The following is a 26365-nucleotide window of genomic DNA, read 5'->3' on the forward strand; positions in this document are numbered from 1 at the left end:
AGCAGCACAATTTACAATTGCAAAAACATAGAACCAAGCCAAATTTCCATCAATCAACAAGTGGATAAAGAAAATGTGATATATATGAATGGATTAAAAAACACAGCACATATACACACAACATATACACTGACTGAGTAGTTAAGTAACTCATTTAGAATATTCTATGTAGTTAAGAAACTCACTTAGAATGTGTCGAGTAGTTAAGTAACTCATTTAGAATACACACACACACACACACATACACCCACCATGGAATACTACTCACGCATAAGAAGGAAGGAAATAATAGCATTCATCGCAATCTGGATGGAATTGGAGAACATTATTCTAAGTGAAGTAACTCAGGAATGGAAAACCAAACATCCTATGTTCCCACTCACAACTGGGAGCTGATCTATGTGGATGCAAAGGCATAAGAATGATACGACAGGCTTTGGGGACTCGGGGAAAAGTGGGGGATGAGGGATAAAAGACTACCCATTGGGTACAGTGTGTACTGCTCAGGTGATGGGTACACCAAAATCTCAGAAATCACCACTAAAGAACATATCCATGTTAAAAAAGAAAAAAAGAAAGAAAATGAATTTTCTTCTTTCTTAAGCCTGAATAGTATTCTGTTGTGTGTATATGTACTATGGGGTTGTTGTTTTTTTTTTTTAATCCATTCATCCATTGATGAACACTTAGGTTGCTTTCATATCTTGGCTATTGTGAATAATGCTGCAATGAACACGGGAGTGCAGATATCTCGTTTATATAGTGATTTCATTTGTATACACACCCAGGAGTGGGTTGGCTGGATCATAGTATTTTGAGGAACTTCCATATTCCTTTCCATAATGGGTTTTATATTCCCATCAATAGTGTACAAGTTTTCCTTTTTTTCCACATCCTTGCCAACGCTTGTTAGTTTTTGTCTTTTTGATAATAACAGGTGTGAGGTGATTTATAGTTTTGACTTGCATTTCCCTGATGATTAGTGATGTTGAACATGCCTGTGGGCCATTTGTGTGTCTTCTTTTGAGAAATGTCTATTTCAGGTTCTTTGTCAATTTTTTTTTTTTTTTTTTTTTTTTTGAGACGGAGTCTCACTCTGTCGCCCAGGCGGGAGTGCAGTGGCCGGATCTCAGCTCACTGCAAGCTCCACCTCCTGGGTTTACATCATTCTCCTGCCTCAGCCTCCCGAGTAGCTGGGACTACATGTGCCCGCCGCCTCGCCCGGCTAGTTTTTTGTATTTTTTAGTAGAGACGGGGTTTCACCGGGTTAGCCAGGATGGTCTCGATCTCCTGACCTCGTGATCCACCCGTCTCGGCCTCCCAAAGTGCTGGGATTACAGGCTTGAGCCACCGCGCCCAGCCCAATTTTTAAATTAAGTTATTTTCTTGTTATTGAGTTGTTTGAGTTCCTTATGTATTTTGAATATTAACCTCTTATCAGAATGTATGGTTTGAAAATATTTTTTCCCATTCGATAGTTGTCTCTTTACTCTGTTGGGTTTTTTTCTTTCTTTTCTTCTTCTTCTTCTTTTTTCTTTTCTTTTCTTTTTTTTTTTTTTTTTTTTTGAGATGGAGTTTCGCTCTTGTTGCCTGGGCTGGAGTGCAATGGTGTGATCTCAGCTCACCACAACCTCCACCTCCCGGGTTCAAGCTATTCTCCTTCCTCAGCCTCCCGAGTAGCTGGGATTACAGGTATGCGCCACCACCCTCAACTAATTTTGTATTTTTATTAGAGACAGGGTTTCTCCATGTTGGTTGGGCTGGTCTCAGATTCCCAACCTCAGGTGATCCACCCACCTCAGCCTCCCAAAGTGCTGGGATTACAGGTGTGAGCCACCACACCTGGCCCTGTTTTGTTTTCTTTATTGTGAGAAAAAAAAAAAAAAAAACTTTTTAGTTTGATGGAACCTCATTTGTCTATTTTGGCTTTTGTTGCCTGTATTTTAGAGTCAAATCCAAAAAATCATCACCCAGGCCAATGTCAAGACTTTTTCCTCTATGTTTTTGTCTAATAGTTTTATAGTTTCAGGTCTTATGTCTCTAACCCATTTTGAGTTTATTTTTATGTGGTATGAGATAAGGGCCTAATTTTATTCTTCTACATATGGACATCCAATTTTCCCAAGACCATTATTGAAAAGACTATTCTTTTCCTATTGCATGTTCTTGCCACCTTTGTCGAAGATAAATTGACCATAAATGTATAAGTTTATTCCTAGGTGCTCTATTCTGTCCCATTGGTCTATATGTCTAGTTTTATGGTACCATACTGTTTTGATTACTATAGCTTTACAGTATATTTTGAAGTCAGATAGTGTGGTGTCTTCAGCTTTGTTCTTTTTTTTTTTAAGATTGCTTTGGCTATTCAGGGTTTTCTGTTGTTCCATATCAATTTTAGGATTTTTTTTCCATTTGTATGAAAAATGTCATTGGAGCTCTCTCCTGATGCCATATAAGACATGCCTTGCTTCCTCTTGGCCCTCCACCATGATTGTAAGTTTCTTGAGGCATCCCCAGCCATGCAGAACTGTGAGTCAATTAAACCTCTTCTGTTTATAAATTTAAAAAAAAGAAAAAAAATCATTGGAATTTTGATGGGGATTGCATTTAACCTGCAGATCGCATGAAACTTTTAACAATATTAATTCTTTCAATCCATGAATAAGGGCTATCTTTCCATTTATTTGTGTCTTCTTCAATTTTTTCAGCAACATTTTATAGTTTTTAGTGTACAGATCATTCACCTCCTTGGTTAAATTTTTTCTAAGTAATTTTTTATGCTATTATAAATTGAATTGTTTTCTTGATTTCTTTTTTAGATAGTTTATTGTTAGTGGACAGAATGCTACTGATTTTTGTATGTTGATTTTGTATCCTGCCACTTTACTGAATTTTTTATTAGTCCTAACAGGTTTTTTTTCCCCCTTCCTGAGGCTCAAACCTAACAGTTTTTTTTGGTAGAATCTTTAGGGTTTTCTATATATATAAAGTCATGTCATCTGCCAACAGAGACAACTTTACTTCTTTCTTTCTGATCTGGATGCTTTTTATTTCTTTTTCTTGCCTAGTTGTTCTGGGATCTCCAGTACTATTAATATATTTAATTGAAGTGGTAAAAGTGGGCATCCTTGTCTTGTTCCTGATCCTAGAGGAAAAACTTTCAGCTTTTCACTGTTCAGTATGATATTAGCTGTGGGCTTGATAATAATATTATCTCATAATATGACTTCTATTATGCTGAGCTTTGTTCCTTCTATACTTAATTTCTTGCCAGTTTTTTAATCATGAAAGGATGCTGAATTTTGTTAATGCTTTTCTCCATGTATCGAGATGGTAACAATTTCTATACTTCATTCTGTTAATGTAGTATATCAGATTTATAGACTTGTGGTTGATGAACCATCCTTGCATTCCAGAGGTAAACCCTACTAGATGATGGTGTATGAAAAAAACCTGAGCTGTTCTCCTTGGAGAAGAAGAGGAACATGATTGGGGAAGGGCCAACAAGGGGCTTCTTATGTACTCTGTGATGACGTTCTAATATAATTCATAAACTGGGTTGCAGGTACCTCAGAATGTTGTTGGTTTTGTGTTTATACCGTTATTGATATACATTAAATGTGTTCTTTTGTATATACAAAATGTTTTACAATGTGTTTTTATAAAAGCTCTAGGAACATTAACCATGATGAAACCCAAGTCTACTCTAACAAATAATTGTTTTCCAGTGACTGCTGCTGTTTTTATTGTTGAAGAGACCTTATTGGCACTAGTCATTGATAGACTTGGAATTAAAATGCTTAGGCATGAAAGATATTCCAAGCACAATACTTGTTTATCATTAAGGGTTTTTTTGGTCAGAAGCAACAGAAACTATCTCTGACTAGCATGCGGAAAAGAAATGTGCTGGTGGGATTTGAGATAGAACATAGAAGCTCCAACTCTCAGGGAGGACAGGACAGGGAAGAGCTCCTGATGTGACAGCACAGCCAACAGAACCTGCCGTTGGCCTAGCTTGGCAGCTCCAGCTGTTACACTGTTTTTGTCCCCTGGCTCAAGACTCAAATTCCAGAGATGAGGGAATCTGGCAGGGCTGGTTGCAGGTCCACCCTGAGCCTGTGAGGTTATCAGGCCTGCATGGCATTATAGCCCCAATTCACAAAAATGAGGGGAAGGCTAGAAGAGGTTCAGTGAAGTGTAAAAACAGTGATGAAAAACAGAAGTGTAAATACCATAACTCAAAAAAAGAGTGGCTGAGACTCTAGTGTGAATCACTTTCACTGGGACACATGAATTGGAGAGTAAGATGAGTTCAAGCAAACAGCCAAAAACTTGAGTGAATAAAGCCAAACAATAGAAACCAGAAATCCAAAAGTACAAACAGGAAGTATGAAGACTACCTAGAAATTATGTTTTGCTCCACTGGGCATCCATTAGTCCAGCTTTGAGTGTGTGCTATGTTGTGAGGCTCAGCCCTTTTGACTTTGAGCATCACTGCAGACTAGGTGATCTGAGACAACCTCTTACTGCAAAACAGTGCAGAGGACACACCCTTTGAGTTATCTTTGCTCCCACTAACTTTAGGAGAGGATTCCAAGAAAAATGAGCTGTTAACCTCTGGGAAAGTAGGGGTTGCCTTAGGGCAGCAGCACAGCTGTTAACACACTTTACCAGTGGAGAGGGTAGGAAGCCAAGCCACTGTACCAGGTTAGTGGTGCCCTCTGGTGACCAGTAGAGGCAGAAGCAACTTTTGTCTGGAAGAAAATGCATCCAAGTTAGAGCCCTAGATTAGGAACAAAAAAATGAATTCATGATTATTAGGAAGGCACATGGGAAATGCAACCACATTGTATGAGAGTAGATGAAACTAAAAACATTTGGAATCCCCCTCTCCCTCAAATAGCAGATCCTGGAACTGTCGAATACCAAATATACAGCATATATATATATGAGAAATGGTTGCAGAAATAACGGATGGAATGACACAGATGAGCACATGACAAGATGCAACCAGAAACAAACAGGGAGACTTAAAAACAGGTCTTCTAGAAATTAAAAAAAATATATTTATCTGTTGAATTTTTAAAAACCTCCAGAGGATGGTTGAACAGAAAATTAGACAAAGATGAAGAGAGAATTAATAAACTGGAAGATATGTCTACAGTAATCCACCAAAATGCAACACAAAGTGATAAAAATTTAAAATATGAAGGCTTTGATGAGATATATGAAGGACAGAATGAGAAAGTCTAACATATATCTATTTGAAATCCCAAAAGTAAAGAATAGAGACCCTGAAGAAGAGGCAGTATTTGAAAAGATAATGGCTGAGATTGTTTCAGAACTTATCAAAAAATATAAACATACAAAGCTAGAAAGCATAACATATCCTAAAATAGTAAATTAAAAATAAATTCATGCTTGAAGTATCAGAGTAAAGCCATGGTACACCAAAAATGAAAGAAGTTCTTAACAGGGGCCAGAGAAAAAGGACAGAGCATCTACAATGGAAAACAATTGGATTTCAGGGAAACCTTAAACAATGGTACTCAGAAGACAGAGAAAAAACACCTCCAGAGAACTGAGAGAAAATAACTCTTAACCTAGAGTTGTATACCCACAAAACTATTTTTCAGAAAGGGATACAAAAAAGACATTTTTACATTAGGAAAAACAAAAACATTTGTCATCAAGAAGCTTGTACTAAAGAAATTTCTAAAGACTATTCATGGAAGAGATATTCAAATCTAAATAATTATTATCTGAATAAAATAATAGTAAAGTATAATGTATGGAACTAAAATATGGAACGAGAGCATAAGCATAAGTTTAAAGTATTTTAAGCTTGTAGTATTATCAGGAAAGAGTTAAGATAGTAATTAATGTTAGAGGTGATTAAGTTAAATGTGCATTTCGAATGTTCATTGCAGCACTATTCACAATAGCAAAGACATGGAATCAACCTAAATGCCCATCAATGACAGACTGGATTTTAAAAATGTGGTACATATATATCATGGAATATACACAATGGAATACCATGCAACCATAAAAAAGAATGATACCATGTCTTTTGCAGAAACAAACACGGATGGAGCTGGAGGCCATTATCTTTAGCAAACAAATGCAGGAACAGAAAACCAAATACCGCATGTTCTCACTTATAAGTGGGAGCTAAACGATGAGAATACATGGACACCAAGAGGGGGACAACAGACACTGGGGCCTTCTTGAGGGTTAGAGGTGGGAGGAGGGTGAGGAGCAGAAAAAATAAATCAATAACCCCAATAAACATAAGAGGAGTATACATATCAATTAAAAAGACAAAGGCCCAGCACGGTGGCTCATGTCTATAATCCCAGCACTGTAGGAGCCTGAGGCAGGTGGATCGCTTGAGCTCAAGAGTTCAAGACCAGCCTGGGCAACATGGTAAAACTCTGTCTCTACAAAAAAAAAAAAAAAATTATCCACGAGGATCACTTGAGCCCAGGAAGTTGAGGTTGCAGTGAGCCGAGATCGCATCATTGTACTCCATTTTATAAAAATTGTGACCAGAGGCTTTCGGGAACCTACTCTTGTTATTTTCCCTAAGAACAAAAGTTCAGTATTCATTAATTCAGTGTTTGTTAGGACTTTATAAAACATAGCTACAGCGAATAATGAGAATCAACCATAGTTCAATTTACCAAGAATAGTTAACAATTCTAAATTTGTGTATCTGGGCGAAAATAGCTTCAAAACACATAAAGCAAAAATTGCTGTAACTATAGGAAGAAATGGGCAAATTCACTAGCATAATAGGAGGCACCTTTCTGAATGATTGATAGGCCAAGGAGACAAAAAAATCAGGAATAATTCAGAAAATTTGAATAGCACAGTCAACAAGCTTGAGGATAATTGACAGATATAGACAGTACATTTTCCTCAAGCAAACATGGTACAGGTACAACAATTCTTATCACATATTAGCCCACAAAGCACGTCTCAGAGATTTTGAAGATTTGTATTACACAGATCACATTCTCCAACCAACTGGGTTAGAAGTCTGTATCAAAAAGGTAAATAAAACTAGTCATATGTTTGGGAAATTTAAGAAAACATTTGTAAGTAGCTCAAGAGTCAAACAAGAATCACAATGGAAATGTAAAAACAGAACTGAATGATAAGGAAATCACAAGGTATCAAAAGTTAAGAGCTACAGGGAAATGGTACTTAGGGGAAATACAATGCCTTAAAGACTTGTATTAGAAAGGAAGGCTAAAGTTAACACACTAAATGCCAGCTAAAAATTTTAGGAAAATAGGCTGGGCGTGGTGGCTCATGCCTGTAATCCCAGCACTTTGGGAGGCCAAGGTGGGCGGATCATGAGTTCAAGAGTTCGAGACCAGTCTGATCAACATGGTGAAACCCTGTCTCTACTAAAAATACAAAAATTAGCCAGGATGCTGAGGCAGGATAATTGCTTGAATTTGGGAGGTGGAGGTTGCAGTGGGCCGAGATCACACCACTGCACTCCAGCCTGGGCAACAGAGCGAGACTCTGTCTTAAAAAATAAAAAATTAGGAAAATAACACAAACTCAAAGCAGGTAGAAGAAAACAGACAATAAAAGATAAGGGCAGAAAATAATAAACTAGAAAACTAAGTACAAAGAGAAGTTCAACAAAGAAATGTATACTTTGATATGTGCTGGAGTCACATTGGAGACTTGTGACAAATGATGCTGGCACAACTAAGTATCCACACCATGTACAAAAAATGAATCCATACAGGTTGAGGACTTATATGTGAAAAACAAGACTTCAAGGGTTTGAGAAGAAGATAGAGTAGAATATATCTCTGATGCTGAGCTAGGGAAGAATTTCTTAAACAAGACACAAAGAGTCCTAACTGAATAAGATGAATACATGTGAGTTCATGAAAATTAAGATTTCTGATTATTCAAAAGCACCATGAAGAAATCAGGCCTGGATGCAGTGGCTCATGCCTGTAATCTCAGCACTTTGGGAGGCTGAGGCAGGAGGATTGCTTGAGTCCAGGAGTTCGAGACCAGCCTGGGTAACATAGTGAGAACCTGTCTCTCCAAAAATTAAAAAAGTAGCCAAGTGTGGTGGTAGGCACCTGTGGTCCCAGCTTCTCAGGAGGCTGAAGTGGGAGGATGGCTTCAGCCTGGGAGGTTGAGGCTGCAGCGTGCCATGATGGAGCCACTTGTACTCCAGCCTGAGTGACAGAGTGAGACCCTATCTCAAAAAAAAAAAAAAAAAAAAGAAATAAAAAGTACAGGCCACAAATTGTGAGCTATTCAGAAGATATTCATAATGCATATTATGAACAACATGCAGACTGTATTAAGAATTTCTACTTATCAATAAGTAAAAGGCAAGCAACTCAACAGAAAAAAAGAGTAAAAGACACAAAGATTAACTTGTACACCCAATAAATGAGGGGACACATCCTAAACCTTTTTAGAAATCAGAGAAATGCAAATTAGCAGCACAATATCATTTTATACCCAACTGATTGGCAAAAAATTAAGGCTGACAGTAACGGGTGTTGGGGAGAAGACGAATCAATGAAAGTCCACATACACTGCTGGTAGGAGTGTAAATTTAAACAATCACCTTAGAAAACTATTCAGCATTATTTTGTAAAGTTAGGCTTCTCTTAACATATCCTGTAACCTAGCAATCCTAATCCTAGAGAAACTCTTGCACACATACTTAATACAGAGTTTAGGCATACGTCCATATGGACACAGGTATTAAGCAAAGAACAAAAGAATGAGAAACACATTCTGGGCCACCATATTCTCACCTGGAAAGCTCAGGAAATGCCTTTGACCTGCCAGGGTGCCTGGGAATTGTGAGTGAGGAAACGTATGGTAATGAAAGCTCTTTGAGGGCCAGGTGCAGTGTCTCATATCTATATAATTGCTAATGCTTTGGGAGCTTTAGGTAGGAGGATCACTTGAGCCCAAGAGTTTGAGACCAGTGTGGGCAACACAGCAAGACCCCATCTCTTCAAAAAAATATAATATGAAAAATTAGCCAGACCTGGTGGCACAGGCCTGTAGTTCCAGCTACTTGGGAGGCCAAGGCTGGAGGGTCACTTGAGCCCAGGAGTTCGAGGCTGCAGTGAGCTATGATTGCACCACTCCACTCTAGCCTGGGCAACAGAGCAAGATCCTGTCTCTAAAAACAATGAAAAATAAAAATTTAAAATACAGCTCTTTGAGACCTGTGATGTGGAACAAATTGAAGAATCAAGTCCCACTTCTCTCACAACCAAAAATTTTCTATTCTTGTAGCAGAAGCCAGTGGCCCTGCTCCCCTGCACAGAGTTAAAGGTGAGGGAGGGTGGTGAAGTCAGCAGGACATCAGGGGAACCATGGAGGAAGGAGGTAGCGGCTCCCTTTGGACTCAGGCCTCACATTATTATTATTATTATTATTATTATTATTATTATTATTATTATTTTGAGATGGGGTCTCACTCTGTCACCCAGGCTGGAGTGCAGTGTTGTGATCGCAGCTCACTGTACCTCAGCTTCTCGAGTACCTAGGACTATAGGCGTGTGCCACCACATCTGGCTAAATTTTTGTATTTTTGGTAAAAGACAGGGTCTCACCATGTTACCCAGGCTGGCCTTAAACTCCTGAGCTCAAGCAATTTGCCTTCCTCGGCTTCACAAAGTGCTGGGATTATAGGCGTGAGCCACCATGCCCAGCCAGGCTCCACTTTCTCACCAGCCTTCCTGCCTTCCATCAGTCATTCATCTACCCATCCAGTAAGGATCTTTTGAGCGTCTGCACCAGAGGCCTGCACGCCCACCCTCCCTCTGTTGCTCCGTGGAATTAACATCTTACCTCAACCTTGTCAACACTTCTCCAGTCCTGGCATTTGGGCTGAAACCAAAGCTGCTCGCAGTGGCTGGGGTAGCAGATCCCATCCGGGCCTCTGGTTTGGCAGAACTGGTCTGGTAGCTTAGATCGGACCCGGAAACTGAGAGGCTAAAGAAAACTGGGCTAAGTCTGAAAGAAACCACACTGGGATTGTAAGATGCTGACGGGGACTGGAAATTCCAAACCCACCCCAGTTGTGGGCTTCCTCAGTCCAGTCTGACAAGCGTGTGTGGACACAGGGCAGGCACTGAGTGGGGTAGACAGACCATGGCCACGACCAGAGAGGATTTTGGGATCTAACAAAAAGGATGTCTTCTCAGACGCACTAGGAGAGAGCCTGGCTTCCAGAAGAGCCCTGCCAAGGCTAAACAACAAGGAGGCCTTTCATCCTAGCTCCTCCTAAGTCCCCATGTCCACACATTTGCTTGGTGATGCCATGGTAACCGTGATGCCACAATGGAACATTCTTCCCAAGGCGGTAGAAGAAATCCTTCTGTTGAACTCTACTGTGTCAGGCCAGCCTGAGTTCATTTCTCCTTGAGCAGGAGCAGTTCATGGAAGAACTCTGAGGACCATTCTGAGGATAAGAGGCGTCCAGTGTCATGAGTGGAACATGGTGACTTAGAACTGTGCACAGGGGTTCCTTGGGCTTCTGTGCATTGCTTGACAGCTGTGTGACCTTGGACTGGCTACTCGATGTCTCTGAGTATCAGTTTCTGAATCTGTAAAATGGCGATAATCAGAGTGTCTACTTCCTACTGCGGTTGTGCAAATGAATAAGCTAAATGCTGGGGCTGTTCCTATGTAAAGATACAGGCTGTCAGCCGGGGACAGTGGCTCACGCCTGTAATCCCAGCACTTTGGGAGACTAAGGCGGGTGGATCACCTGAGGTCAGGAGTTCGAGACCAGCCTGGCCAACATGGAGAAACCCCATGTGTACTAAAAATACAAAAATTAGCTGGGCATGGTGGTGCATGTCTGTAGTCCCAGCTACTTGGGAGGCTGAGGCAGGAGAATCGCTTGAACCTGGGAGGCAGAGGTTGCAGTGAGCCAAGATCGTGCCACTGCACTCCAGCCTGCCAATAGAGCAAGACTCAGTCCCAAAACAAAATAAACTAAAATAAACAAAGAAACAGGCTGTTAACAGTTAACAGAGCCTAGCATTCTTTTAGCCAGCAGAGTTTAGTAGGAAGGATAAAACCACAGCACAGGCATTAATCCCAGGGTGGGCTTCCACTAAAACTCTACTTCTCTTTCAGCAGCATTTTATGGCTACAGAGTTAAGGCAAGGGTTGAATTTCACAAGTCAAAAAGCAACCCTTTTCAGAGACCCAACTCTCTGGGGTGCTCAGGGGCTTGGGCTGAATTGAGAAGAAAATTGACAAGAGTAAGCTGCCTTCTCTTCTTGGGCCATCTCACAAACCACAGTGCGAGCCAACTGGTCCTGCCTCTTTACTACACAGAACCAAGCACTAGGGATGTGACAGGTCAGTGTCCTACATCTTGGAACCTTTGTTGGTAGAAAGAAGGAGAGCCTCCGACGTTTGGGAGGGAACGTGTGTGTTTGGGAAGCGGATGGATAAAAGAGGCTTAGGAAACCCCGCATGTGTTTGGGAAGAGGATGGAGTCACTGGGTTTTGTTTCCCCAGCTGCCCATGGTGTCCGCGACGGGTCTCTCTGGGGATGGCAGAGATGCGAGGGGTGCTCCTGGTGCTGCTCGGCCTTCTCCATTCTTCCACCAGTGAGTGCGCTGCTTTCCTCCCTCTGACTTTAGCTGCACATGTGGCTTAGACGGGGATCATCCAGGAGAATGAAGTGGTCCTTAATGTCCAAGGAGGGGCTCAGGGAAGATGACTCACGGCACTTTGTGCTGGGCGGCCTGCATTGGTGGCAGGAACCAGGCAAAGAAGTGAATCATGGGACGTGGATGGAGGAAACTAAAGTCAGAGCCAATCCTTAGGGTGGTAGTGTCGTTAGGAAAATAAGGCTTTCTGGGTACAGGGGTGAGCGAGAGGCCTGCCTCTCCACTCCCAGCCCCTGCCCTGTCCTTCCTGGGGAATACTGCTCTTTTGCAAACTACAATCCCCAACAGCAGGACTGGTCCCAGGAGCAGCGGGGGCTTCTACTGCTGCAGGTGTCTGGGAGGCTACTACAGCCTCAGATGGCAGAAGTGGCAGCTGCGGTCCCCTCCTCCCTTGACCTCTAAGCTGCTCAGAACTAAGAATTCCAGCCTACAGAGGGCAGGTGGAGAGGAGACAGCTGGCTAAAGCAGGCTCTGTCCCACCTTGCTGCCATCCCAGCTGGCCCTGCCCTGCCTTCCTGGGGTTAGACGGGAGACATGAGAAAGTCCACACACACCCTCACACACACATGTGCGCATGCACACACACACACATGCACATACACTCACACACACATATGGGCACACACACACACATGCACAAACACACAGGCACACACATGGACTGTCATGCACACACACATGCACACACACACGGACTCACACATGCACACATAGAGGTGAGTCCTTCAGCTCCCTCAGCCTCCTGCAGCTCCCTGTCTTCTTGCAGCCCCAAGGAGACCAGGGGATACCCAGAAAACACAGAAAGGTCTTCTCCCTCCTTAAAAAGCCACAGCTAACGGGTCAAGACAAGCATTTCATCTCTGGGTCAGATTTCCTCATTACGTCTTATCTTTTAAGGGTTTTGTAAGGTCAGATAAACTAGCCAACTAGAGCTTTGAAAAAGCAAAAGTGGTCACACGCTCATAAGCTCTTGTGGGATTAGGGAAGGTTGGCGAATGCCTTGCACCGTAGATTGCCAACATCTCAAGGAGAAATCAGACCAAAGATAACGAATCCTGTCTCTAGTGGTTCTGATGCACTTAGTGACCTCCCAGACATCATCTTGCTAAAATCAGTCTGTCATTGCTCCAGCAAAGTCACCAAGTGTCAATTAATGGAGATGTCTGGTCGTATGATGCCCCATGATGGAGAGGTCCTCTGTGCTCCTTTAATGATAATTCTGTATGTTACAATCAGTTCTTAGGGTCATGGCTTGGAAACTGTTTTTGGTGCTCATATGTAAGGTTGCCCCCGGGGGAAGCCCTCCCAGACTTTATGTCCTGGGCAGAATTCATGCCCCCTCCTCTTACACTTTGGGCACACTCCCTGGGTCACATATCCCTCTATATCGCCATCACTCTTCAGCATGTCACTCTGATGGGCTCCTAAAATCCTTTCTTGGAATCCCAGGCCCTACCTCAGCACCTGCCAGGGCTGAGTGTGGTTGGATGCATGGCTGAAAAAGGAGTCACTGGTCGGGCGCAGTGGCTCACGCCTGTAATCCCAGCACTCTGGGAGGCTGAGGCAGGCAGATCACTTGAGGTCAGGAGTTCAAGACCAGCCTGGCCAACAGAGCAAAACCTCATCTCTGCTAAAAATAGAAAAATTAGCTGGGCGTTGTGGCATGCATCTGTAATCCCAGCTACTCGGGAGGCTGAGGCAGGGGAGTCACTTGAACTCGAGAGGCGGAGGTTGCAGTGAGCCGAGATCGCATCATTGTACTCCAGCCGGTCGACAGAGTGAGGCTCCATCTTAAAAATATATAAAAATAAAAAAAGGAATGCACAAGGTCACACATACTACTAGCAATCACAGTGATGACATCCTGTAGCCTCTGGAAAATTCTATGGTACATTAATGAAGAGAGCAGAAATGCAAATAATGTCTTCACATTCTTATGAAAGTAGTTTTAAAGCTGGGCGCAGTGGCTCATGCCTGTAATCCCAACACTTTGGGAGGCTGAGGAGGGAGGATCTCTTGAGTTAGGGGGCTCTAGATCAGCCTGGGAACATAGCAAGACCTCATCTCTACTAAAAATAAAAGAATTTAGCCAGGGGTGGTGGCAGGCACCTGTAGTCACAACTACTCCAGAGGCTGAGGCAGGAGGATTGCTTGAACCCGAGAGGTCGAGGCCACAGGGAGCTATGATCCTACCACTGCACTCTAGCCTGGGTGACACAATGAGATCCCCTCTCAAAAAAGAAAAAAAAAAAAGAAAAGAAAAGAAAAAAAAAATAGCTTTAACCTTGCAGATCCCAAAAGTGTGTTGAGGACTCCCGGGGGTTCCAGACCAGGCTTTGAGAACTGCTGATGAACACGAAAGGTGGCAGACATTGCCAATATGTACCATTATGTGTTCAATAGATGAGAGTTTTTATTTGTAGTCTAACATAATTTTGGGATTCAAAAATGCCACTGAGCATCTTTTAGGGTGAAGAAGACATACTAGGAAGAAGAAAGAAGCAGGGGTTGCGGGTAACGTTAGTGATGATCGAGACAGCCCGCAGAAGAGAGGGTCCTGAGGTCTCCTTGCCCCGGCAGTGAGGCCCCGCACCTGCTCCGCAGGTTGTGGCGTCCAGAAAGCTTCCGTTTTCTACGGTCCTGACCTCAAGGAGGGCTTGGTCAGCAGCATGGAGTTCCCGTGGGTGGTGTCGCTGCAGGACTCGCAGTACACACACCTGGCTTTCGGCTGCATCCTCAGCGAGTTCTGGGTCCTCAGCATCGCATCCGCCATTCAGAACAGGCCAGTGCTTTTGGGGCCCGCAGCATCGCCGCGGGTGAGGGCGGGGGTGGCCCTGTCTCCTGCTCAGCCTGGGGAGGCCCTGCAAGGTGCATTCTGGGGGACAGGGCTTTTTACCAGCTCAGCATTTGCTCTGCTGTGAGCCCTAAAATCACCGGTTGCCAAGGCTGATCTCTGCTGTGAGGACTGCAGGCCTCGCAATGGAAAAATGAAAAGATGAGTCCTCCATTCAATGCAGGTGGGATATTCATTCTGATTTTACTGCCATCACAGAGGCACTGGTTCCTAATACTAGGGTCCCTAATGCTTATCCTGTTCGGCCAGTCGATAGGAGCCCTTACCTTAAAACACTTGGGCCTTAGAAACGTTACTGCCACAAATGCATGTACACAGAGAAAAGCCTCGAAAAAAATACAGAAACACTTTTAAGAGTGCTTATCTCTGAATGCTCAGAATGCACAATTTCTGCTTTCTTCTTTTAGCTTCTCTGTATTCTGCAAATTCTGTAGTACAAATATGCATTCTTTTAAACCAGAAAAAAATCATAAATATTACTAAAAGAATAAAGTTTTTGGTAAATATTTCTCACTCTTTGACCCAGTGATTTAATTTCTGGGAATCAACATTAAGGAAATAATTTCAACCACTGGAAAATTTGTATGTACAAAGTTGTTCCTAGGATGGTTAATTACACACAAAACACTGAAAAGAAACCTAATGTCCCACTATTGCGATGAAATTATAATTTTTCATATATATACATGCTATACACATAAATATATATTATACATAATATATAGTATATAATATACATGTAATTATATACTAACTCTATTATACATAATATACATGTATATTGTAACATATATGTATATTGAATATATGTACACAATACTCTATTATATGTAACATATAGTATATAATATATAATTACATATAAACACACAGAGAGTATTGGGGGAGAGAGTATAATGACTATAATTGGCTAAATAAATTATAATATAAATCCTTGATGGAATATTATGCAGCTGGTAAATACTTTAACATAGGATTTGTATTTTTAATTAAAAATACATGTGCAGCCGGGTGCAGTGGCTCACACCTGTAATCCCAGCACTGAGGCTGAGACGGGCAGATCACTTGAGGCCAGGAGTTTGAGACCAGCCTGATCAACATGGCAAAAACCTGTCTCTACTAAAAAATACAAAAATTATCTGGGCATGGTGGCATGCACCTGTAATCACAGCTACCAGGAAGGCTGAGACAGGAGAACCACTTGAACCTGGGAGGTGGAGGTTGCAGTGAGCTGAGATCGTGCCACAGCACTCCAGCCTGGGTGACGGAGCCAGATTCCATGTCCAAAAAAAAAAAAAAAGTATGTAGTAAAATGTTCACAAGAAACCAAAGGATGTACAGTGAAAAGCAGCTCCTTCCCTCCCCCACCCCTCAGTCACTAGTTTTTCTCCCTTGAGTCACATTCTGTCACCAATTTCTTGCCTATTCCTTCTTAAATACTCAAAGCACTCATGGATATCGATATACCTATAGGTCTGGCTATATTGTTTCTTATGTCTATTGACAGAGAATTTTCTTTCCCCTTGTATTAGTCTACTTAAGCTGCCATAACAAATATCACAGACTGGGTGGCTTAAACAACAGAAATTTATTTCTCACAGTTCTGGAGTCTGGAAGTCTGAGATCCAGGTGTCAGTAGATTTGGTTTCTCCTGAGGCCTCTCTCTTTGGCTTGCAGACAGCCACCTTCTCGCTGTGTTCTCACATGGCCTTCCCTCTGTGCCTGTGTATTCTTGGTGTCTCTTTCTCTTCTTATAGGGACACCAGTCCTGTTAGATTACAGCCCCAGCCTATACCTCATGTAATCTTAATTACCTCCTTAAAGGCCCTATCTCCAAATATATGGTCAAATTGGGGGTTAGGACCTCAACCTACAAATTTTCAAAAGAATGCAATTGAGGTCATAACATATCCGCGACACACCCACCATGCAACTGGTAGCACACCATACACATTAATTTACTCACAGCCTTTTTTCACTTTATCATAAATTTTAGAGACCTTTTCTTATTGGTACATAAATGGCTAATGCATTCTTTTTGTCAGGGGCACAATAGCCTGTAATGGAAGTACCGTAACTACACAGTCCTCTGTTAATGGAAATGTAGGCTGTTTCTAATCTGTTACTACTGCCAAAAATGCTGCAACAGACATACTTGTACACGCATTATTTCACATACATGCAAGTGTGCCATAGTGTAGACATCCCAGGAGTAGAAAGACTGGGCTAAAAACGACATGCATTTAAAATCCTGAGAGCTACTGCCAACTAGCTCTCCATGGAAGTTCTGTTTTCTATGTAGTGTTTTCATTATGGCTATTTTCTATCTGGTCCATTCTTTTGGTTTTGATTTTCTCTTTGACTCAAAGGTTTTATTAAAGTGAGAGCTTGATTTTTTAATTTTATATAATTTTTTTTTTTTTTTTGGAGACAGTCTTGCTCTGTCACCCAGGCTGCAGTATAGAGGTGCGCTCTCAGCTCACTGCAATCTCGGTCTCCTGGATTCAAGCAATCCTCTTGCCTCAGCCTACCAAGTAGCTGGGACTACAGGCGCATGCCACCATGCCCAGCTATTTTTGTATTTTTAGTAGAGATGAGGTTTTGCCACGATGGCCAGGCTGGTCTTGAACTCCTGATCTCGGGTGATCCACCCGCCTTGGCATCCCAAAGTGCTGGGATTATAGATGTGAGCCACCATGTGTGTCCAAGACAGAGTTTTAAAATGTCCAGGTGCTAGGGTTTTTTGTTTTGTTTTCTAACATTATTGAATTATACCATGTGGTGATCTATTTAGGATTTGTTGAGGTTGTCCTGCCTGTCTACTATGGGTGGTCTATGTGAATATTTTCACAGGTAAATTAAAAAGTTCATTCATTCTCCATGGTTGGTGTATAATTCAATATATAAAATTGGGCAAAGAAGTCTACTTTATCTGTCCTAGACTGTCAGAGGTGAATTAAAATCGCCTACCAGCCAGGCGCAATAACTCACACCTGTAATGCCAGTACTTTGGTTAGACAATACAGCCAAACTTAATTAAGATGACCTCATCTTTGTTAGTCTGGATGTCCAAGGATTCCTTCTTTGTCACTCAAGTCCAGCAACTTTACTAGTTGTGCTGGATTTCCCCCACCTGCCCCTTCAGATCTACTCTACTCTTCTACCCTGCCAGGCCCCAGGAGGCTCACCTGTATGGGTTATACCAGTGGTCCCTTTTGCCTTCTGGATTCCAGCTGGTTTTGGCCAACAATCATATAAGAGGCAAGAGATCAGAGGGAGTGGGGAGAGTGAAGTCAGGGTCCTTACTCCTCCGAGGACTACTGCATATTGGCTGCTGGTTGGCTGCTTTTACCAGCTAAGTGACCCACTCTACACAGCTCTGTCTGATCACATCCTCCCCTCACCTAGAGCCCAGAGACAGTGTCAGCACAGCGTCGTTACCTCACCAGGAGCTGCCTATAGCATGCAGTGCCCAGAGCTGTCCTTGTGGTTTCCCTGCATCCTGCCAAGACCTTTGTAAAAAATCCCTTTATTAAACTCACCCCAATTAATCTTATTTGAGTAGAACATTTATTTCCTGTTGGGACCTGACCAGAACTATGTCTCAGCGTTAACTACCCCAAACTATATAGTGGACAGTCAACACTACTGGAGGTAGGTTAGCTGTCTCCAAACTATAGATTCAAGTCTTAGTTCTGAAAAGTTTTCTTAAATTATATCTTGAAATATCTTTCCTGTTTCATCATTTTGGTTACTTTCTTTGTGGTCAGCTGGGTCTCCTGTGACTGCCTTATCTTTCATTTTCCTCTCAAGCCTTTAAAAATCTTTGTTAATTTTCATTTTGGTCACATTTCTCAATGCCCCTAATTGTGTTTTCTGTGGGCCCTATTCTCCTTTATGCTGCTTTTGATTTGGGCTTCATTTTGGTGATGGTCTTGTTTCTTTTCTTTTTGCTTCTTTGATGAGAACATGCTCAACAAGCTTTTTCTGAGCTCTGTGGCAGTCAGTGTCATCTATAACTTTTGCACTCCTGCCATCCTTCCTTTCATCAGCTCTTCCTTTGACTCTGAGATCTGAATTCTTTAGCGTCTCTTGGTTTTATGGTGTTTGTATTTGTTCCTCATTCTCACAGTTTCTTGGGTGCTTCCCAAGAGGAGAAAGGGAAAACACCCAACTCAATTCTATTGTTATTAGAACTTTAATTTCTCCAAAATGTATTTACAGAATATATAATAAGGAAAGATGCCTATCTTAAAATGTCAAATACTAAAAGCGGGAGTCAAGATGACATCTTTGGTAGAACCGCAATTACTACTTTGGCAAACTACAATATGTAAAAAACAAACATACAAAAAACCTATTCATAGAAAAAATGTTAATCAGCAATAACATGTTAACAGATTTTCTTTAGTGGTGGGGCAAATGGTGTTAAGACTGAAGAATCTCCAGGATTCTGCAGGCTCACAAAAGAGGGCACAAGCCTAGGGGTTCATAAAAGATTTCCTATAAACTTGAGTCCAAAGGGGTCAGGAAGAATTAACACATGGAATAGGAGTGTTCCAGGCTGAAAAAACATAAATAGGAAAACAGGGAAGTGTGAAGCTTCCTTGCTGTCTTGGCCTCTCAAGATTCCCTTGCTCTCTCTCCAGGAAGGACATTGTCGTTATAGTGGGTATAAGTAACATGGATCCCAGCAAGATTGCTCACACAGAGTATCCAGTCAATACCATCATCATCCATGAGGACTTTGATAACAACTCCATGAGCAACAACATAGCCCTCCTGAAGACAGACACAGCGATGCATTTTGGCAACCTGGTCCAGTCCATCTGCTTCCTCGGCAGAAAGTTGCATACACCACCAGTCTTGCAGAACTGCTGGGTGTCAGGATGGAATCCCACATCTGCAGTTAAGGCATTCCTCCTCCCAGAGGAGGCTGTGTGTGTGCTGGCAGTGGGGGTGACCTGGATAATCCAATCTAGGGCCTATCTTAATTTAATAATGGAGCTTGCTTGAGGTTCTAGAGTTTGGCTGAAACCCTTACCTAATCAGTCAAGTCTCCTAGGGCTTTCCCTTTCTGTTGCCACTCTTCTTTTTTTTTTTTTTTTTTTTTTGAGGCAGGGTCTTTTTCATGCAGTGGTGCCATCACGGCTCACTGCAGCCTTGAACTCCTGGGCTCATGTGATCCTACTGCCTCAGCCCCGAGTAGCTGGGACTACAGGCACATGTCACCATGCCTGGTTAATTGTTTTAAATTTATTTTTTGTGGAGATGGGGTCTTGCTATATTGCCCAGGCTGGTCTCAAACTCCTGGGCTCAAGCAAGTCTCCCACCTCGGCCTTCCAAAGTGTTGGGATTAGGCATGAGTTACTGCGCCCATTCCGTGGCCATTCTTACATCACATTGGTCCTTTACCCTCTAGCCCTACATCAAAACTGAAAGTACAGAGGCAGTGGACACCCTGGAATGAGTACAGGGGTACAGAGGGGTGAGGGGATGTTAGTCCCCAAACTAGGGCTGATTGTCCTCTTGTCTAAGCCATCCTTGTTTTCTTTCATTTTGGGGAAAGAAAGAAACAAGGAAATGGATGCTCTCTAGAAGAGGAGGAAGGGTATTCTCTGCTTGTTTGCACATTCGAGTTCAAAGTGGAGGTCGTTTTTAGCAAAAACTCAGTCACAGGTTCTTATGTCTATGAAAAAAAAAAAGGAATTTATAAGAACATATCTGGCAGGGCACAGTGGCTCATGCCTGTAATCCCAGCACTTAGGGAAGCCAAGGCAGGTGGATCACTTGAGGTCAGGAGTTTGAGACCAGCCTGGCCAACATGGTGACACTCCATCTCTATAAAAATACCAAAATTAGCTGGGTGTTGTGGTGCATGCCTGTAATCCCAGCTACTCCGGAAGCTGAGGCAGGAGAATTGCTTGAACCCGAAAGGCGGAGGTGGCAGTGAGCCAAGATCACACCACTGTACTCCAGGCTGCGTGACATAACAAGACTCCAACTCAAAAAAAAAAAAAAAATTCTCACTCTCATTTGGCTATGTGAGTGGGAGTTGTGTTGACATAGGGGACTGCCTTCTCATTAATAATCCCTGGGCTCTCTGTTGCATGGTCCAGACAGGAAATCACATGACGATGAGTATCCTGAGGAAAATCTTCGTGAAAGATCTTGACATATGTCCCCTACACAAACTCCAGAAGACAGAATGCGGCAGCCACACGAAAGACGAAACCAAGACTGCCTGCTTGGTAAGAACCTCATGGAATAGAAGCTAAGTGTTGAGAGTAAGCCTTGGTCACATCCAAGGGAGCCTCAGACCCCTTCCCTAGATGGGGAGCTCTGTGAAGGCAGGGACTAGAGTTTGGGATGAATGGCTGTCTCTGGAGTGAACAGCACTTGGCAGACAGTATGCGCTCAATAAAAATCTGCTGAATGAACTAACCAGTCATGATTTTCAGTGTAACATGATGAAGCTTGTCTAAGTCACAGGTGCTTTTTAACTAGCTAAAAATTTGAAAGTCTGAGTCCAAACCACACAGGCAGATATGCTTTGAGCAGGTCTACAGTGTGGGGCTGCTGTATTCAGCTTCTAGGGAACCTAGACGCCCCTCTGATGCTATCAGTTATTGGGTTTTTCTTCTCTGAGAAGCCCTGCCCTCCAGCCAGATGAGAGCTGTACAGATGTGGCTGTCCTACTGCCTCAAAAAAAATGTGTGGAAGTCACACACACCTGGTTCAGGCCCCTTCATATCCAAATCTGGAGAAAGTGTGGCTTACTAGGGTCACACAGTCAATAAAAGTTAGAGCAAAGACAAGGACCTAGGTCTACCAGATATCCAGATAGAGTTTATCTCCTCTACTCTACAATTGCTTTTCTAAGAGGCTTATCACTCACTCTCCTTTAAATAACCTTCAGGACACCTGATGGGGAATTTTTTTTTTCCCTATAGGATCCAGAAAGGCAGGATTTTTAGAGCAAGGGGAAAAATACATATATAAAGATAATTTTTTCTAAGTCATTTTATTGCAAAAGCATGGACTGCCTCTCATTAAGAAATACATTTGCGGCCGGGCGCGGTGGCTCACGCCTGTAATCCCAGCACTTTGGGAGGCCGAGGCGGGCGGATCACAAGGTCAGGAGATCGAGACCACGGTGAAACCCCGTCTCTACTAAAAATACAAAAAATTAGCCGGGCGCGGTTGTGGGCGCCTGTAGTCCCAGCTACTCGGGAGGCTGAGGCAGGAGAATGGCGTGAACCCGGGAGGCGGAGCTTGCAGTGAGCCGAGATCGCGCCACTGCACTCCAGCCTGGGCGACAGAGCGAGACTCTGTCTCAAAAAAAAAAAAAAAAAAAAAAGAAATACATTTGCCCTTCCAAAGTTGGTGTAACATCTATTGAGTGCCTACTTCGTACTGGGTCCTCTGCCAGGTGGAGGATCTTAACAATTTCCTAAATTAGATAATGTGTTAAAATACGGTGAAGATCGAGCTTTTTAACAAAATTCTGCCCTCAACCATTCCATCAAACAAGTATCATACGTCCTCAGATCTAAGATGCTGCCAATTATGGAATGCACCATCATTTTATGTAATCCTGAGAAAGAAAAAATGCTGTCAGTTTCTCTGATATCAACTGATTAAAAGACATAGCCTGGCCGGGCGCGGTGGCTCACGCCTGTAATCCCAGCACTTTGGGATGCTGAGACGGGCGGATCACAGGGTCAGGAGATCGAGACCATCCTGACTAACATGGTGAAACCCCCATCTCTACTAAAAATACAAAAAATTAGCTGGGCATGGTGGTGGGCGCCTGTAGTCCCAGCTACTCGGGAGGCTGAGGCAGGAGAATGGCATGAACCCAGGAGGCGGAGCTTGCAGTGAGCCGAGATCGTGCCACTGCACTCCAGCCTGGGCAACAGACTGAGATTCCATCTCAAAAAAAAAAAAAAGACACACCCTAATTTCAAAGATGTTGATTTCTAACTGTATCTTAGATTCAGTGGAATATTCTAAGCTATTTCTACTCTAAGTGACCATCTTTTAAAATCTAACTGCAAAGTTCAGGTTGGTTTTTAACTGTGACACACCTCTAAACAGGCCTTCATTTTTTAACAGAATTATGCTTGCACACCACCTGTCCCCGTAGAATCCTGTCTTAGAAATATGTTCTCAGGTCCAGAGGTCTTCAAAGCCACAATTCCCACATGTAGAATCAACCACCAGGTTCAGAATCTGCCTATGGGTTTCCCCAAAACCCAACAAAAGCAGAATCACTCTGCACTCACCCATCCAGCCTTTATTCTACCACTGTTAGGGCTTTTGCTGAATGTCAAGGGAAAAGATCACACACTGAAAGACCCCACTCTGGGCTGTGGCCGCTCCCTTGGGAGATGAAGTACGGTAGCTCCAGAGGGGCATCTGGAGCTGTTCACCTCTGCCTCTTGTGCTTCAGAAGTCACAGTCCCTACAGCATTATGGGGAAGAGAAAAAGTGCATATGCTGTGCCCAGGTGGAACAGCGACCTGCAAAACCATGCCATAGCTGAGGACATGTCCCAATCATTCATCCAATCATTCATCCTAAATCACATTCTTTTTCTTGCTCTGGCTATACCACTACAGTTAAACTGTGAATGGGACTGATGAAGCGGGGAACCATGTCATTCTTAGCCAGGGAGCCCCCATGACCTAGGCAGACATAGTGAGGTGCACACAAGGGCCTGTTCACCAGTCAATTGAAAAGTCAAGAGTTCTGCACTAAAGCACCCCCTTCCATCCAAAGAGAGGCACAGAATGAAGTCCTCAAGGACTTCCTCATGTGTCTGGCCTTGACCTGCTGAGATCACCAGGGAATCACGGTAGCTTTTCAGCACGGCCTCCCTGCTGCCCTGCCCGCGGAGTTGCTCCTTTCTTCTCCCACTGGTCTTTCTCTCTGTTCTGGTGTGGCTTCCTTGGAAAAGGGGAGATTTATTGAAAGAGAATACCCCGCTGGGCATGGTGGCTCATGCCTAATCCCAGCACTTTAAGAGGCTGAGGCGGGCAGATCACTTGAAGTTAGAAGATCAAGACCAGCCTGGCCAATATCATGAAACCCCATCTCTACTAAAAATACAGAAATTAGGCTGGGTACGGTGGCTCATGCCTGTAATCCTAACACTTTGGGAGGCTGAGGCGGGTGGATCACGAGGTCAGGAGTTTGAGACCAGCCTGGTCAACATGGTGAAACCCCATCTCTACTAAAAATAAAAATTAGCCAGGCGTGGTGGTGGGCGCCTGTAATCCCAGCTACTGGGGAGGCTGAGGTAGGAGAATCGCTTGAACCCAGGAAAAGGAGGTTGCAGTGAGCTGAGATCATGCCATTGCACTCCAGCATGGGGGACAGAGCAAGACTCCATCTCAAAAAAAAAAAAAAAAAGTGTTAGTTGGGCATGATGGCACATAGCTGAGCTACTCGAGAGGCTGAGGTGGGAGAACTGCTTGAAACTCAGAGGTGGAGGTTGCAGTGAGCCAAGATTGCACCACTGCACTCCAGCCTCGGGGACAGAGAAAGAAAGAAAGAAGGAGAGAGAGAGAGAGAGAGAGAGAGAGAGAGAGAGAGAGAGAGAGAGAAATACCCAAGACAGACCACACACCCAGGCCTTGGATGGTGAGGGGCTGAGGCAGCTGCTCTCTTGCCTTCTGCTGCTCATGGTTGAGTCTGTTCAGATTGTTTCCTGTTGTTAATTGCAGCCCCATTCTGTGTCTCAGTCCGAACCGCGAGAGCAACATGTCATTGCCTGGGCCTTCCAGCCAGGCAGGCCACACAGGTCAAAGGTGGCTGGCTAGCCTGGGGATGACCACCCCCTTCTTGGACACAGTTGGGCCACAGGAGGGGCAGGAATTCCTTTGAGAGGAGACCTGGGGGCGTGGGGTCAGGGCAGGTAAGGTAATGATACCTAGTAGTTGCCTTGTTGCTTTTCCCGTCTTCCCCAACTTTTCAGAAAAATGATGGCCTTTATAGAGACATCAAGATGACGGTAGCTAATATTCTATTGAGTGTGTGCTGTGTGCCAGGCACTGTGCTGTGCTCAGCACGTGTTACAGGCATTAACTGTGTTCCCACTTTGGCTCAGAGAGAATTTGGTCACTTGCCAGGGTCCCATATCTAGCTAACGGTGCCAAGCTTCTACTCCCTCACCTTAGGTAAAGTGTATGTGGCAGAATTCCCGAGTCCCAGAGGACTGCTCCCTTGGGAATGGGGAAGACCAAGAGTACAGCCAGCCAGGCTGGTGAGCAGCTGCCAGGCGGCAGGAAGTGGCTTAAACTAAGGGTCGAAGCAAGGCAGAGAGAAGGGAAAATGTGAGCATTTCAAGACGGAACGGAAACAAACACCAACATTTCAGGAATGAGAAGCCAGAAGAGAGGGAAGGTTTGGCCAAAGGACTGGAAAGGGGCAAGAAAATGAAGTATGAACCAGGAAGGTATAGGCAGTCAGTAGAAGTCCACAGCTAATTTGCATAATAAAAGGAAAAGTCATCTTGCTGGAATTTGTGGTGGTGGCTGCCTAGATTTGAAATTGTATCCTATAATTTGCCCCATTTCCAGTGAGAACCAGCGTAAAACATTTCTAGAACAAACAGTATATTGCACAAAGATAGATTTACAACAAAAACTAGTTTTTCTAAGACTTGAAGCCTTCTGTCTTTTGTCACAGGGGGACCCAGGAAGCCCAATGATGTGCCAGCTACAGCAGTTCGATCTGTGGGTTCTGAGAGGAGTGCTGAACTTCGGTGGTGAGACGTGCCCTGGCCTGTTTCTGTACACCAAGGTGGAAGACTACAGCAAATGGATCACATCCAAGGCTGAGAGGGCCGGCCCTCCCCTGTCCTCACTCCACCACTGGGAAAAGTTGATTTCTTTCTCCCGCCACGGACCAAATGCCGCCATGACACAGAATTCTGATTCTGAACTGGGCCATGTTGGATCATACTTGCAGGGACAAGGAAGGACCATCACGCATTCACGACTAGCAACCAGCTCTAGAGATGATCTAGATGTTAGGGAGAAGGGTGTAAAGGAATCAGGCCGGTCTCCTGAGGCATCTGTACAACCCTTATACTATGACTATTATGGTGGGGAGGTGGGGGAAGGTAGGATTTCTGCAGGTCAGAAAAGGTTGCATCAGCCCGCAGAAATCATCTTGGTTTCCTTCATGCTTGTTTTCTTTTGCAGCAGTATCTAGTCCAGGAGCCACCCCACCAAACTGAAGAGTAAGCTCAGAATGCTGAGTGCCAGGCATTCACCATGCTGTTTTGGTGTCTGTTTTTAATAGTCGCACACCAGGGCTGCCATGGATAAGCCCACAGCACACACTGGGCTGGCTCTCCCTCCTCTGTCCCTCTCCCGGGTGTGGGAAGGTCACTTTTATTATGCTTGTGAACTAAATGCTGGCTAACAAGTGTCAAACCATTAGAGCGCCCTGTGGTTCTTTCAGTGGCAACAGTTCCAGGGGCCAGGCTGTGAAAACACTCCCCATGGGCAGATGTAGCCCAGGAGGTGATGCTCAGCCTGGCTGGGGGGTTGGGAACACCAGGCAGACAGGGAACAGTGAGAGGAGCCGGTGACTAGAAAGGAGCTGATTACTTTAATAGGTCATGTGGTCTGTAAGCCGTGGCCTGCCTCTGGCTAATTCCCAGCAAGGTAATCTGCCTGCAACTGCTCATTGGTTATTTTCATTCTATTCCAAGCCTTGCGGTAGCCTTTTAAGGACATCTGAAAGAAAAAAGAAAAGAAAAGAAAAAGAAAACTATAAAGGAGAGTGGGGA

The 26365-nt window shown here is 43.6% G+C and overlaps 2 protein-coding genes and 1 long non-coding RNA gene across 4 annotated transcripts in view; 1 reads left to right on the top strand and 2 right to left on the bottom strand.

The window, feature by feature from the left end:
• LOC101020213 overlaps positions 1-10805 on the bottom strand; it is a 31342-nt gene extending 20537 nt beyond the window's left edge. The window contains exon 1 of the long non-coding RNA XR_641515.3: positions 9865-10805. This is a non-coding gene — a long non-coding RNA (uncharacterized LOC101020213). The remainder of the gene's footprint in view (positions 1-9864) is intronic.
• Positions 10806-11556: 751 nt separating this feature from the next.
• PRSS54 (serine protease 54) lies at positions 11557-26012 on the top strand. The gene is given in 6 exon segments (XM_017953407.1): positions 11557-11592; positions 11594-11642; positions 14310-14487; positions 19209-19467; positions 20679-20810; positions 25255-26012. Coding segments are annotated over 6 exon segments (1182 nt in total). The 3' UTR covers positions 25783-26012.
• A 153-nt stretch (positions 26013-26165) lies between these two features.
• Positions 26166-26365, bottom strand: part of CCDC113 (coiled-coil domain containing 113) — a 30456-nt gene continuing 30256 nt past the window's right edge. For both annotated transcript variants that reach the window (XM_009196567.3, XM_003916966.4), the window contains one exon: positions 26166-26312. In XM_009196567.3, coding sequence (XP_009194831.1) covers positions 26226-26312 — 87 coding nt within the window. In that variant the 3' untranslated portion in view covers positions 26166-26225. The remainder of the gene's footprint in view (positions 26313-26365) is intronic.

This window comes from Papio anubis, chromosome 18, assembly GCF_008728515.1.
Source record: "Papio anubis isolate 15944 chromosome 18, Panubis1.0, whole genome shotgun sequence".
Lineage (NCBI taxonomy): Eukaryota > Metazoa > Chordata > Mammalia > Primates > Cercopithecidae > Papio > Papio anubis.